Source organism: Thalassophryne amazonica, chromosome 9 (assembly GCF_902500255.1).
Source record: "Thalassophryne amazonica chromosome 9, fThaAma1.1, whole genome shotgun sequence".
NCBI classification, from domain to species: Eukaryota; Metazoa; Chordata; class Actinopteri; order Batrachoidiformes; family Batrachoididae; genus Thalassophryne; species Thalassophryne amazonica.
The window spans coordinates 19,844,202-19,859,621 of NC_047111.1; the positions used below are offsets into that span (position 1 = coordinate 19,844,202).

The 15,420-nt window shown below is 41.5% G+C and overlaps 1 protein-coding gene across 1 annotated transcript in view; it reads right to left on the reverse strand.

The window, feature by feature from the left end:
* The window catches only part of kirrel3a (kirre like nephrin family adhesion molecule 3a), a 657,736-nt gene that overhangs the window by 159,085 nt on the left and 483,231 nt on the right, over positions 1-15,420 (reverse strand). The window contains exon 4 of the mRNA XM_034177743.1: positions 8,649-8,806. Coding sequence (XP_034033634.1) covers positions 8,649-8,806 — 158 coding nt within the window. The remainder of the gene's footprint in view (positions 1-8,648; positions 8,807-15,420) is intronic.

Here is a 15,420-nt window from a genome sequence, read left to right on the forward strand (position 1 = left end):
ATCATATCAGCCAGCTCTCTCCCTTTGCCACTCATGCTGCCAACATTCAACGTCCCAACTCTCACTTCCACCCTTCTAGTTTTCCCTCTTCTCCCAATGATTCTAGACATGTTCCCCTCCACACTTCCATATCCTCAAAAAATCAGCTAACTCTTGCTGGGGCATCCTAAAGTGTTACCAAGCCAGCTGGGAAATATAATCACTCCAGCATGTCCTGGGTCTTCCTTGGGGCCTCCTTCCAGCTGGACATGCCTGAAAGAACACCTTCAAGAAATGAGGAGTGTCAACCAATGCCTGAACTACCTCAGTGGCTTCTTTAGTGAGAAGAAGCAGTGGACCTGCCCTGAGTCCATCTCACCTGTTTTTGAGTGTCAGTCCAAATAATGGACAGAGTAATCCCATTTCCACTGCTTGTGTCAGTGATTTTGTTCTTTCATGTTGGAAGTTCTTGCCCTGAACCTGAGTGTAGGTCCAGAATCTCAACAAAGGAATCTAATTTCTGATGCTTATATCTGATCTTGTCCTTTTGATCATTAACCCAAAGCTGATGACCACAGGTCATCAGCTTTGGGAGTGTAAATCAACTGGTAAATTGAGTCTTGTCTTCTGATGAAAAAGAGTGGATTGTCCTCTCTGGGTCAGAGGAGACTTACTGCCCCAGGTTTTGGCATCTGTCCAGGCTTCCTTTTCCCATTCATGTGTATATTATGTCATAGGACATTCTATGCCAAAAATTATTTAAAAGCAAAACATATTCCACAATGTCAACAAAAAAAGGAGATCAAAGAGTTTGACATCATAAACACATGAATGGGAAAAGGGAGTCTGGACGTTTTGCTCTGGTGGCTGCTGGAAGCAACAATGGTACTGGGGTTCATCACCTAGGCAGAGCTTTCGCGTGTACTCTGAGTGCCCCTCTAGTTTAATTTGCATAACTTCTACAAGGACGTTAACTGTTGGATCTTGCTGAGGTGTTCAGAACAAATTGATAAGGAAAGTTGTGGAGAAAATATTTTAGAAATATTTAATATATGCATGAAGCGACAGGGGTGAACATCACAGCAGGAAGCTTACAAAATTGACCACAAACACCTCAAACACATCTCTTTGAAACTTTGAGTTATATTTAGTCTTACATCTGAAGGTTTGTGAGATTATGATGGAGGAAGTGCAGATGAAGGAGACAAATGAATCGACTGTTGCTCTCTGCAGGTTGTTAACAAGAATTTATTGATCTGTTGTCCTGAAGAGACCTTTACGGAAGGTAAACATTCTGACAGATTCAACAGCGAGGAGTCAATAGATTCCCACCTCGTGTGAGAGAATAATTTCTCCACCTGACTGGCGTCAGCACCGTTTCAGATACAGCAGCTGCTCTCATGGCCACGTCAAATTCATGTCACATGAGAAACTACATGTGCCATGCAGCACAGTGGATTAGTGGTTAGCAATGGTGCCTCACAGCAAGAAGGCTGTGGGATCGATTCCCGGTCTTTCTGTGTGGAGTGTGCATGTTCTCCCCATGTCTGCATGGGTTTCCTCCCACAATCAAAAACATGCTTATTTAGGGTCTGCTCCTTCTCTGCCCCTTACCAAGGCAGAGTCTACATCTGGAGTTGGTCCCCGGGTGCCGGACTGTGGCTGCCCACTGCTCCTAGTGGTTAGATTGTGTTTAACTGTAATTAGGATGGGTTAACTGCAGAGGACAAGTTTTGTTGTATGTATATATGTGCAATGACAATAAAGTTTCTATTCTATTCTATTCTACAACCCCAAATCAGAAGACGTTTGGAAAATGGAAAAAAAAAAAAACAACAATTGCAGATGGTATGAACCCATGATATTTCTTTCATGTTTCCTATATGCCTTTTGTTAAACTGCAGCTGAAATTTTCCAAGAAAATCCGCTGTGCCACTTCATTGTAAAGCTGTAAAATCAAAACAAATGTAAACATCACTCTGTCATTTTGTTGTGTGTTTGTTGCATTTTCCAAATCACACCAATGTTTTCTGATTTGGGATTGCACAAGACCCATTCCAGGTTGGATTTGTGATTCCGTATGAGGCAGTGGGATAGATGAACACTCTGTAAACTGACCTTTAGTGGCATCGGTGACACTGACAGATGTGCCTTTGAGTAATACTGTTTTTACCTTTTACCTTTGACCTCTGCTCTCTTTGTGGGTGTCAAAAAATTAAACAGTTCAGCAATGAACACAATAATACTCAACTATCTGTTAGGATTGACCTTTTTCTGTTTGTCTTGTGAGTCTTTGGCTGGGTGTGGTTGACCTGGTTGCTTATTGGACCTGCAACCAATCATCTTCTCTAATACAGTTTAAAAGTTATCTACACAATAGGTATCAATGTGTTGATATTGGTGTGATAAATTCTGAATTTTTGAAGTGCACTTCTGGGGCTCAGTCCTTGGGCCTTTGTTGTTTCTTTCTGTTCAAAATGAGGGATCCAGCTATAATTTGTGAGGAACATTATTTTGTTCAAAAATCAAAGATTCGAATTATTGTAAAAAGTCATTGTGTTTCTGTTAATAATCAGAATTTGTGCCCGGATAACATAAAATCACTCGGGAACTGTGGCTTTAAAAGGCTCTACAAAATCATTTAATTACTGGTTATGGTGTCATAAATTAGGTTTGTCGATTTTGTTTTGTTTTTGTGTATTGAAATTTTAGTTCAGTGATTAATTTATATTTTGTTTTAGTTATCATGGGTATATGTATATTTGTATATACATATTTTTACTTAAAGGGAAGGCATTTATAATCTTTTGCTTCTGTCCACACCCTTTCAGGCACATGGGCGCATTGTTGGATTGTTTATTTTGTCAGTTTACGAGTATTTTGTTATTTTGGGTCTGTTTGTGCTGCATAAATTAATTAATTAATTCAAAAGACCAGCTCATTATTGCACTCCTTGCTAGTTCATTGAGGCACCTCCTGTGCCAGCTTTTGCTCTACCTTGCCACCTATTCTGCCCATGTGTGTGTGGTACACTGGATTTTTTTTGTCAGACTTCTTGTTTTTAGACTTTGATTCTTCTCATTTGGGAAATAAAATCACTCATTTCATCCAGTCAGTGTGTTTTGTCATTTATTCATATGCGTAATCATATCCATGTAGTTTTTTTTGTAAAAAGCTTTTTTTAAAAATCACATTATACACAGCATTTGTTTTTTAAGAGTTTTGAAAACAATATTGAAACTGAACTTGAAAAATTACTAGACTGCAGAAAATACAGTGACGAGTGAATAGGTGCATGAATGAATTAATGTATTCCTCCAAGTTGGTGCACAATAATTCAGAAACATTAAATGCAATTATCTTATCACCGATGTAACTCACCATATTAAAGGTTTTGGGGGAACTTTGATGCACCACATAAATCCAAAAGGCATCAGTGCTTTGTTTATATAACATCATGAAGACCTGTCTGGCATCTGCTGATCTCTGCCACATACTTGACAGGTGGTGCATGGTGGATTGATGATAGATTAGCAGCAGGTGTGGTTGTCGGAGAGAAATATACTTTTTCCATACTAAAATGTACTGAACGGGATACTTCAGGAGTTGGGGCATATGAATGAAGCCCCATCTACAATCTATGTAAGATAAATCTTGAGATCTTTTGTGCACTGATGACAGCTGTATGGCCTTGATGGAGATTTAAGAGTATAATTCAGTTTGGTAAGAGACGGCAGCGAGGTCATGTGGGTGTTTGTGAAGATTAAAACTCAAACTATGGTTTCTACATTACTATGTAAGTTTTGGATATGGTAAAGAGTCAAGGATGAAAAGGAACATGAAATGTAATGCTATGCATCCCAAAAAGAAGGCCCCTAGTTTGAAAACACCTTTGTCTTAAACTCTGCATTCAAGAAGTTGGGTCAGGAAGGGCATACTGCATGAAACTTGTGCCAAATCTACATCTAAATCTGCTTAATCTGCTGCACCAGCCCCAAGCAAAAAGAAGGGAACAGGCCAAAAGAATCACACACAAGGTTCAAGGAAGAGTTGAGCAGATCTTGGTGGTGATCCAAATATACCTTGAAAGATTTTATTTTATTTTTCAAAATAGCTTCATCTCATTGTTTGGTATTCTGACTTTATGATGTCACAAAGCTGTGATGACAGTAAAGGTCAGGATGCTGACCGTCCTCTCCTGGTGGTTGGTGACGTCATCAGTTGGCTTCCAATCGATTGTTCTGACACTGCTCAGCTAGAAACCATCACATTCTGTATGTTTGTGTGTCACATTTAAAAAACAAAAGGTTGAGAGCTTTTTGTTACTCCGCTGTGTGGTGGTCAAAGGCTTTTGGCTCATGGAGTTGCCTGGTTGGATGCGTGCCTTTGTGTTCACGTCCCTTTAAAGGAGAGTCCTGGCAGCCAATCATCCACTTAGCAGTGTGGCTAACACACTGCACCGTGTCCTTGGAGCAGCTGTTGGTGGCACATGACCAGATTATGATGGAGGTGCTTTCAGCCGTCGGTTTTTGGACTGTGCTCAGATCATTTATGGCACCCCAAGACTTCAAACACAAAACCTGTTTTTTTTTATTTTGTTTTTTTTTTCCTCTTTGTACTTCACACACTTTTGGCTCAGCACACATGCAACAAATCCATTTGCGCAAGACATCGTCTCTCCATCAGGATGAGCAATAACCTCCCACTTATTGAGGGCGTGTCATTCATTCCCAACAGCTGTTCTGCAGCCATTCCAGGCTGATGGCCTGAAATGCAGGAAATGACCTCAAACAGGCTCTTTATGTCGAGATGTCCTCATTTTCAGCAGTAAAATCTACAGCTCTGCAGAGTCACTCATGACCAGCAGGGGTAACGTGCCACCTGTTACACATACAGTAGTGTTCAGAATAATATTAGTGCTATGTGACTAAAAAGATGAATCCAGGTTTTGAGTATATTTCTTCTTGTTACATGGGAAACAAGGTACCAGTAGATTCTCACAAATCCAACAAGACCAAGCATTCATGATATGCACACTCTTAAGGCTATGAAATTGGGCTATTAGTAAAAAAAAGTAGAAAAGGGGGTGTTCACAATAATAGTAGTGTGGCATTCAGTCAGTGAGTTCATCAGTTTTGTGGAACAAACAGGTGTGAATCAGGTGTCCCCTATTTAAGGATGAAGCCAGCACCTGTTGAACATGCTTTTCTCTTTGAAAGCCTGAGGAAAATGGGACATTCAAGACACTTTTCAGAAGAACAGCGTAGTTTGATTAAAAAGTTGATTGGAGAGGGGAAAACGTATACGCAGGTGCAAAAAATTATAGGCTGTTCATCTACAATGATCTCCAATGCTTTAAAATGGACAAAAAAAAAACAGAGACACATGGAAGAAAATGGAAAACAACCATCAAAATGGATAGAAGAATAACCAGAATGGCAAAGGCTCACCCACTGATCAGCTCCAGGATGATCAAAGACAGTCTGGAGTTACCTGTAAGTGCTGTGACAGTTAGAAGACGCCTGTGTGAAGCTAATTTATTTGCAAGAATCCCCCTCAAAGTCCCTCTGTTAAATAAAAGACGTGCAGAAGAGGTTACAATTTGCCAAAGAACACAACAACTGGCCTAAAGAGATATGGAGGAATATTTTGTGGACTGATGAGAGTAAAATTGTTCTTTTTGGGTCCAAGGGCCACAGACAGTTTGTAAGACGACCCCCAAACTCTGAATTCAAGCCACAGTTCACAGTGAAGACAGTGAAGCATGGTGGTGCAAGCATCATGATATGGGCATGTTTCTCCTACTATGGTGTTGGGCCTATATATCATATACCAGGTATCATGGATCAGTTTGGATATGTCAAAATACTTGAAGAGGTCATGTTTCCTTATGCTGAAGAGGACATGCCCTTGAAATGGGTGTTTCAACAAGACAATGACCCCAAGCACACTAGTAAACGAGCAAAATCTTGGTTCCAAACCAACAAAGTTAATGCCTCGCAGATGTGAAGAAATCATGAAAAACTGTGGTTATACAACTAAATACTAGTTTAGTGATTCACAGGATTGCTAAAAAAGCGGTTTGAACATAATAGTTTTGAGTTTGTAGCGTCAACAGCAGATGCTACTATTATTGTGAACACCCCCTTTTCTACTTTTTTTTTAGTAATAGCCCAATTTCATAGCCTTAAGAGTGTGGATATCATGAATGCTTGGTCTTGTTGGATTTGTGAGAATCTACTTGTTGGGAAGGTGTCGTGACACGGACCCACAACAGGGGGCGCTAAAGGAACGGACAATGGATAAGCCAACCAGTAACAATTTAATGTTGTGAAAACACACAACGGAATACAGACAGAGATATGGACTGCCAATGAGACACCAGGTGACGTGTGGGCAGGCTCGAAGATAGGAGACCTCTGGCGAGAGATGAGCTGATTCCCACACAGCTTCCACCACCAGCGGGCCTGAAGAACACCGGAGCCGCCAAGTCCCGAGTCCCCAGGTGGCCTCTGCCTTCGGCTGTCGACCCTGGTACTGCTGGCAGAGAACAGAGAAAATCCAGGTGAGTGTGAATCCGCACACTCAGTAGTCCACTCACAGTCAATGTTCTTTAAGGAGGGAGCACCTCCACCTCCAATCACACACTCGTGCAGCTCCTGTGTAACCACGTATCTGCTATGGAGCGTGAAGCAAAGTCATCGCGGTCACGCTCTTACTCCAGCTCGGATAAGTACACCACAGGGCAAACGGCTGCAAAGAAGAGTTTAGTTAGCAGAGAAAATTACCACAGAGAGGGTTACCTCTTGGTTGCTGATTTCTCGGCGGGGAGGTGGAGTTGTAGTCCGGCTTTTATGGTGATGTGGTGAATGAGTGACAGCTGGTGCAGATGATGAATGACAGCTGTCACTCTCCATTGCTCCGACGCCCTCTCGTGCTTGAAGCCCGCACTCCAAGCAGGGCGCCATCTGGTGGTGGTGGGCCAGCAGTACCTCCTCTTCTGGCGGCCCACACAACACTACTGAATCTACTGGTACCTTGTTTCCCATGTAACAATAAGAAATATACTCAAAACCTGAATTAATCTTTTTGGTCACATAGCACTACTATTATTCTGAACACTACTGTAAGTGGCAGCTCTTTGACACAGGGAAAGTGCTTTTCTTAAACTCAAATATATCAAATTAAAAGTTGATCAAACAAAAATAACTTTTAATGATACAGACCCTTAACTTTGATAAATTTTCATCAATTAACATCAACTAAAATCCAAATATTATCATAGTTATTAAAGCAATAACAGTATGCAAATGAGAAAACATCAATATGCATGCTGTTATTATTTTAATAATTGTTATAATATTTGTTTTTAGTTGATGTTAACTGATGAAATTAACGATTAGTGAAAGCGGTTTGTGAGTGTTACAGGTTCAGTTCCCCTGACCGTGTAGGAAAACGTGGGTGTGGGAGGTGAACCAGAAGCACTCACAGCCACCGCTATCACCAAACTGCCCTTCAGCAAGATCCTTAATCCCTGAATTATTGTCAGTGTGCAGTTGAGCCCCTCACACAGCAGCACCCTGAATGGATGATGCTTCAGTAAAATGCTTCAGTTGTGGTATCAGACGCAAAACTGCAATAGAAATCCAACCCATTGACAATTATTAGTCATTCATTGTTTATACCCATTTTATTCCAAGTCATGGTCGGGGGGGAGCTGGAGCCCATCCCTGTGGTATTCTGAGGATGATTATTATTATTTCGAACTCCACTGATGATACTCTGTTTTCATCTTTGTTCATTTGTTGGTTGGCTGGTTTTCAGCAGAATATCTTAAAAATTGGTTATATTCAAATGTAGAGGTGAAGCAGACTTTGGGCCATCAGAAAACATTATTCAGTTTTGTTTTTTGGCAAATTGTCAGCTTGATTTCTGCTCAGATTTGGTGGATTAGTGTATTCTCGGCACAACTTGGCATTTACATTTTGGCACTGCCCTGAGTACAGAGTAACACTGGAGTGTTACTCCATAATTTTGGTGGTGGTGGTGATGGGGGTTGTAAGTATTTGTCTGTATGTACAATAGAATAACTCAAACAATGGAACAATCCCATCTGGTTTTCAATCCACACCACATGTGGAAATCCTGCAGATGGTTGGAGCTCACTGTTGTTTGTCATTCGTACCCAGGTGGAGTGCAGACTTTCATTCTACAGCCATTTTGGAAACTTGAATAAAGAAAAGTATTCCATGAGCTGACCTCTAGGAGTTAACTCGATAATTTCACAGTTATTCCTTCCTGATTCTTTTGGCTCCTGCCTTTTTTTTTTTTTTTTTTTTGCTCAGGGTCAACACAGCTGATCCTGCATGAATCAGCATGATAATTTGGAATAATTTATATACTGCATGCTCTTCTTGATACAACTCCAGATGCCCAGGCATTGGCTCTGAATCAGAGACCTTGCTGCTATGGGACAGGTGCAGGATTACAGTGCAACCCATCTCCATCGTACCCACATCCTGACGTGGTTGCTGATTTCGGAGAAGAACTGCCACTGAATATTTATGATTTATCTCAGAAAAGGCTGAAAAGATCTTGCAAAGAATGTTGTGAAAAATTTGTTCATGCAGCATCTATTTATGCGACACCCAAACCATCACTGGGCTGACCTTAGAGTACATGGCGCCACTCAGGACCATCCCGTTACGGATCCAGATGATGGACGCAGCTGGTTTGGCGTTGTCAGCGTGGCATGTGAGGTTGAGGTGGTCACCAGCGCGTAAGCTCGCCACTGGGGCTCCCAGGATCACAGGGTCATCAGGGGGAACTGGAAAGAAAGCATGTGAGGTTAGTCCATTCACCAGGGACATGTCAGCGGCTTCACTGGAACCCGTCCTCAAAAACCGTTTACAGTTACACACATACAGTCGAATCCAAAAGTCAAGCCCGTTAAACTGACAACATGATAGAATAATAATTCTATGCAAAAAGATGGGCACCCTCAATTAAAAAAAAAAAAATCACTTTTTAGGAAAATCCTTTTTGATTCATGAATGACACTCATATGTGTCATATGTGTGTACTCGTAAGAGTACACACAAACACACACACACACACTCTGACACTGTATTTTTTATATGTGCACAGTAAATGTGGTTTATGAAGAAACATCTGGAACATTCATACCAACATTCCAAAGAAAAATAAAATCAGACAAACGTACATGAATAATCATGAAAATATGTCAAATGTGTTGATGGGAGCAGAAGAAGGATGTTTCTGTGTCAAAACGAAATGAGTTCACTTGTACTTCTGCAGCCCCTGAAGGTAGATTTAGAGTTTTTCATAAAAAGCCGTGAGTGTATTTCATGCCTACAGCTCTGTTTCTCAGTGTAATTTAATTAATACTTCAGCAAACAATCATTAACAGCAACAGCATTTAGTTTTAGAAAGAAAATCTACATCATCTTTTTACTTTGCAGCCATAGTGATCTCTACTGGAGTCACTCTCCCACTTTGGACTTTACCTTCCACATCTGCTCCAGTTGCTCCTTTAAATCAATTCAAATCAAATCAATTTTATTTATATAGCGCCCAATCACAACAAACACTTGCCCCAAGGCACTTTATATTGTAAGGCAAAAGCCATACAATAAGAGAAGGGAGAGAATCAGGAAAAAGACATGCTGTGGAAGACAGCAGAGATCAATCACTAATGATTAAATGCAGAGTTGTGCATACAGAGCAAAAAGAGAAAGAAACACTCAAGAAACACTCTTTAGCCCTTGGTATTTCTCTATTTTCACATGCTCCTTCTTTCTGGTGTTGCTGTCAGCTGGGATTGCCACATCAATCACAACTGCGGTTTCTTCCTCTTGCCAACAACCACTATGTCTAGTTGTTTGTCCAGCGACTGCTTGTCTGTCTGGAATTTGAAGTCCCACACAATCCTAGCCCTTAGTCCTCTTAACCACTTTTAGTGGTGTCCCCTACTGTGTGCTGGAGTGTCTCTGGGGCACATCTGCACAGCCTGTAACTTGGGTCGTGTCGGCTGTGGTAGACTCCTGCCTCTATGGATTTGGTGCTTTGGGCTTGTTCTTGTGCTGCCATGATCAGAGCTTCTGTGCTGTCCTTTAGGCTGGCCTTTTCTAGCCACTGATAGGTCTTCTTGATGTCAGCTACTTCCTCTGTCTGTTGATGGTAGATCCCATGGAGAGGCTTGGTGTTCCATGATATCTCCTCCTCCTGTTCCTTATCACCATCTGTCTTCACCTGTCTGAGGCATTCTTCTAGCAGCTGATCTCAGGAGGCCATCTTCTTGATGTATTCATGGATGCTCCTCATCTCATCCTGGATTGTGGCTCTGACTTTAACAAATCCTCACCCTCCCTTTTTCTGTTTCTCTTAGAGCCTCAGGGTTGCTGGACTTTGGGTGGAAACCTCTGTGCAATCTGAGGAGTTTTCATGTCTTGACATCAGTGGCATCTATCTCCTCCTATGGCCAACTTATTATTGCAGCTGGGTATCTGATGACTGGTCAGACTCAGATTTTATTTTTACTACTGAGTTGGTTTTTCAGCATCTCACCTTCTGGGGGAACTGTGCTGAGGCTGAATTCCCAGGCACTTGTTGATGTCCTGTAAATCCGCTATCTTGCCTTAGTTTGGATTACCTTCCCTCTCTTTGCCACCATTGGGCGACAACAATGCCTATATTGTTATTTTTGTCATCATCATCATTCTGCTAAATTCAAAAACAAACTAAACAGAAATCAATTTAACTGTAATACAGTGATGAAATGAAAAAGAAATTAAGGTAGAAATCAACTAGCTGGATTTTTATTTCCCAGAACAGTCTATGAAAATGATATGAGATCTGTCACCTGAAAATTACTAGACTTCTGCTTCGATTGTATTTGAGCAAATTAAAAGTGAACTAAAATGGAATCCTTCCAGCACTTGATGTTTTATAAGTCAAACTCTGATTTTACACTTTATGTGGACTCATAAAATCCTAATCTCACTTTCCCCCACAAACCCACGACTGCTGAGCAAATAAAGACTCAAACATTACTTCCCACCTTTCTCCAATTGTAACGAGGTCAGACAGCGACTCAAACGAGTTTCTCGAGACTGAAATAAACCGAGTGGAAGAAACTAACCAGCAAAAGGACAAAAAGGATCAAGCTAATTGCAGAAACAGCAGAGAGGCCACTGAAAGACCCTGATTACATTCTTGTGTGAAACTGGATCTGATCAGGCTGGATTTTATTCAAACTTGAGTGAATTATTGATTGCGCACTCAGCTCATTAGAGTGCAGATCTGGGGCAAGCCGAAATCAAAGGCAACATGCAGATGGCACATCCTGAGTGCTTGCTAGAGAGACGGCGGCGAGCACTGCGTCACTTTCAAACTCAGCAGGCATTCACACGACAGTACAACAAACATGACACAGCCCTGCTCGTGGACCGAGCTGCCTTCCGCTTTCACTTTACTTCTGCCAACTGCGTTATGTTTTCAGCCATGTCACTTGGTGGGTTGGTTTGTCTGTTTGTTAGCAGCATTATTGAGAGAGGAAAATTCTGGTTAGAAGAGGAACCCACGATGATTTGGTGATGATTCACATTAAATTCCACTTCTTTCGGTATACCTCAGCTCAGTCACTGCGACTGCAGCAGCTCCCTCATTCCACAAACCAAACTTCAAGAGTCTGTCACACTATGACGGATTGAGGCGAGTAATGTATACAAAATTTCGATAGCTCCTTTTTGTCATTCATTAGGGCCCCTTCACACATAGTACGAATAAGTACAACACAGGGCCAATTACAGCGGAACAGCGCGTATGAGCAAACCACAAAAACATCGAGTAGATGGGCAGGCGAGAATGATGCCACTGCAACGGTTTCGTCCACGTGGGAACACAGTGCGCAGCTGCTGTGAAAAAAATAAAAATAAAAAATACATGCCACCCACGGGATTTGAACATGCAATTTCCAAAAGCTCTGATTTCCAGCCAGATACTTTACCACTGAGCTACCATCACTGTCCTGTGAAGGGTGCATGAAAATGCCTGATATCAAGAAGGACATGAATGTATTTAAGAAAAAATAAAACCACACACCATATAAAAACACCACATTTTATTGAATCCCTCTTATCAATCGGACAATACAAGTATAACCCATCTGTTCCTCTGTAGTTGACCCGTGGTCACAGACATACAGTCATGAAATGACATGAATGAGAAGCCCAGCGCACAACCTGCCCAACATGCGTGTCTTTCGGACAGTGCACCGCAGGACTGACACGTCTTGTGGAACAGAGCTCACATGGGTGACATGACATTCAGACTGCCCGCTGCATGTTATGATCTGATCCATTTCACCTGGGGTAGCCTGTCAATATGCGCAAGCTCGCAACAGCAATATATGTTTTTATGTATGTCCACATGATGACAGCAAGCAGACACACGGACGTCACAGTGGACAGTTGTTAGTTCATGTCTGTCCAAACACGGTATGTGTTCTGCAGGTGGGACATCCAGAACCAGAGATCTCCACAGCTGCTCCTATCAGCGGTCACACCCCCTGTCAGTTCAGCGCACACACCAACATGTCACTCTGTCTGTCTGTAAAGCCACACTCGTGGGGGCACTTAGACAAATTTCACATCCAGCTCGATAGTGATCATCTGCTGACTATTGTCATGCTAATAGTGCCAATGGCCACACATTTTCTAAGTGCCATGCAAGCACTGTTAGATGTTCATGTTTGTCAGCAGGAATTTAGCCGACACCTGCCGCGAGAGGGTTCGATGGGCTCTCACAGCACACACTCTGTCTTTCAACCACTGGTGTGCGCAAATTGTTGTAGCATCAGGTGTACGAGGCATTAGAGGCAGCTACAATTTTACACGTATTGCATATGATTCCTGCTTCATGCGCAATTCATTTGCAATTTGACCACATTCATACTGTGTGTGAATGTTTTGCGTATGCTCAAAACTTTGAGTTGACATCAGGCAGAGAGCTTACCTGGCAGTTGCATGTTTGTTTCCCGTTCTGTTTATTGTTTTGTCTCCATGAGTATGGTAGAAGTAAAGAACAAATGTCCTTTACTTCTACTTACTTCTGAACCACAGTTGAATGACTTTTCACTTTTCTGCATTTAACCTTCAGTGTTTCATTCAAGTTAAACAAAAAGAACCAACAGGAACTGATTTGAGGATGCTGTTTCCTTTCATGCCACAGCAAAGGAGATGCCACTGCACACAGTCTGGAGCTGTTTGATGAATGCAGTGGAGTCACATTAAAGCTGCTTCAACCAAATGTTCTACAGGAACTAAAACTAGAACAACCTTCTGATGGAGGCCCCATCATGCCATTTACATGAAGCTCATCCCCAAAAACAATTTCCCATTCTGAAACCACAGTAGTGGACTGCTCCAGCCTGAAGATATATTTTGTCCACCAGATCCAAATCTGATTTGGCACAAAATGCACTTATGTATGTATATAAAACTATGGGATCATAAACATTCATCTTTGATCCTGATTACAAACCTGATCAGTTGTTTGATCAATTTCTTGACTTTTGATCTTGCCTGTGGAATTTTGATCCGGCTCTTTGATATTAATAGCTCATCTTTGATTCATATCTTTGATCTTGCTAACTCATCTTTGATGAGGTTCTCGACCATCGCTCCTTATCACTGAACCTATTTTTCTTGACTCTTGATCTTCATTTTTGAATTTTGACCCAGATCTTTAATCATAATAGCTCATCTTTGATCCAGATCTTTGGTCTTGATAGCTCAACTTTGATTAGATTCCTGACCATCGGTCCTGATCACTCAACTTACATTTTTCTGACTTGTGGTCCTGATAGTTTGTGCTGTATGAAATGCACAATCTCTGTTATTGATCACTTGCTTTCATCATTTATCCTCCAAGATAAACATGATGAAAGCTCAGTAGTTAGGATCACCGTCAAGATCTACATTAAAATTTTAATTGATTTTTTTTTTTCCCGTTGCTTGTGCCCCCATTAATCAAACAAGAAAAACATCCTATAAAAAGTCCTATTTTAGCCCTGAGGTCCACTGGGTGTTGGTGTTTATCGCCCACATTCTGTAGCCTGATTCGATTTTTGGAGTCTTCACGGACAGGATAGGATGTCAGTCCATCACAGGTGACTTCCTTAATTCAATTCAATTCAATTCAATTCAATTTTATTTATATAGCGCCAAATCACAACAAACAGTTGCCCCAAGGCGCTTTATATTGTAAGGCAAGGCCATACAATAATTACGTAAAAACCCCAAAGGTCAAACGACCCCCTGTGAGCAAGCACTTGGCGACAGTGGGAAGGAAAAGCTCCCTTTTAACAGGAAGAAACCTCCAGCAGAACCAGGCTCAGGGAGGGGCAGTCTTCTGCTGGGACTGGTTGGGGCTGAGGGAGAGAACCAGGAAAAAGACATGCTGTGGAGGGGAGCAGAGATCAATCACTAATGATTAAATGCAGAGTGGTGCATACAGAGCAAAAAGAGAAAGAAACACTCAGTGCATTATGGGAACCCCCCAGCAGTCTAAGTCTATAGCAGCATAACTAAGGGATGGTTCAGGGTCACCTGATCCAGCCCTAACTATAAGCTTTAGCAAAAAGGAAAGTTTTAAGCCTAATCTTAAAGTAGAGAGGGTGTCTGTCTCCCTGATCTGAATTGGGAGCTGGTTCCACAGGAGAGGAGCCTGAAAGCTGAAGGCTCTGCCTCCCATTCTACTCTTACAAACCCTAGGAACTACAAGTAAGCCTGCAGTCTGAGAGCGAAGCGCTCTATTGGGGTGATATGGTACTATGAGGTCCCTAAGATAAGAAGGGACCTGATTATTCAAAACCTTATAAGTAAGAAGAAGAATTTTAAATTCTATTCTAGAATTAACAGGAAGCCAATGAAGAGAGGCCAATATGGGTGAGATATGCTCTCTCCTTCTAGTCCCCGTCAGTACTCTAGCTGCAGCATTTTGAATTAACTGAAGGCTTTTCAGGGAACTTTTAGGACAACCTGATAATAATGAATTACAATAGTCCAGCCTAGAGGAAATAAATGCATGAATTAGTTTTTCAGCATCACTCTGAGACAAGCCCTTTCTAATTTTAGAGATATTGCGTAAATGCAAAAAAGCAGTCTTACATATTTGTTTAATATGCGCTTTGAATGACATATCCTGATCAAAAATGACTCCAAGATTTCTCACAGTATTACTAGAGGTCAGGGTAATGCCATCCAGAGTAAGGATCTGGTTAGACACCATGTTTCTAAGATTTGTGGGGCCAAGTACAATAACTTCAGTTTTATCTGAGTTTAAAAGCAGGAAATTAGAGGTCATCCATGTCCTTATGTCTGTAAGACAATCCTGCAGTTTAGCTCATTGGTGTGTGTC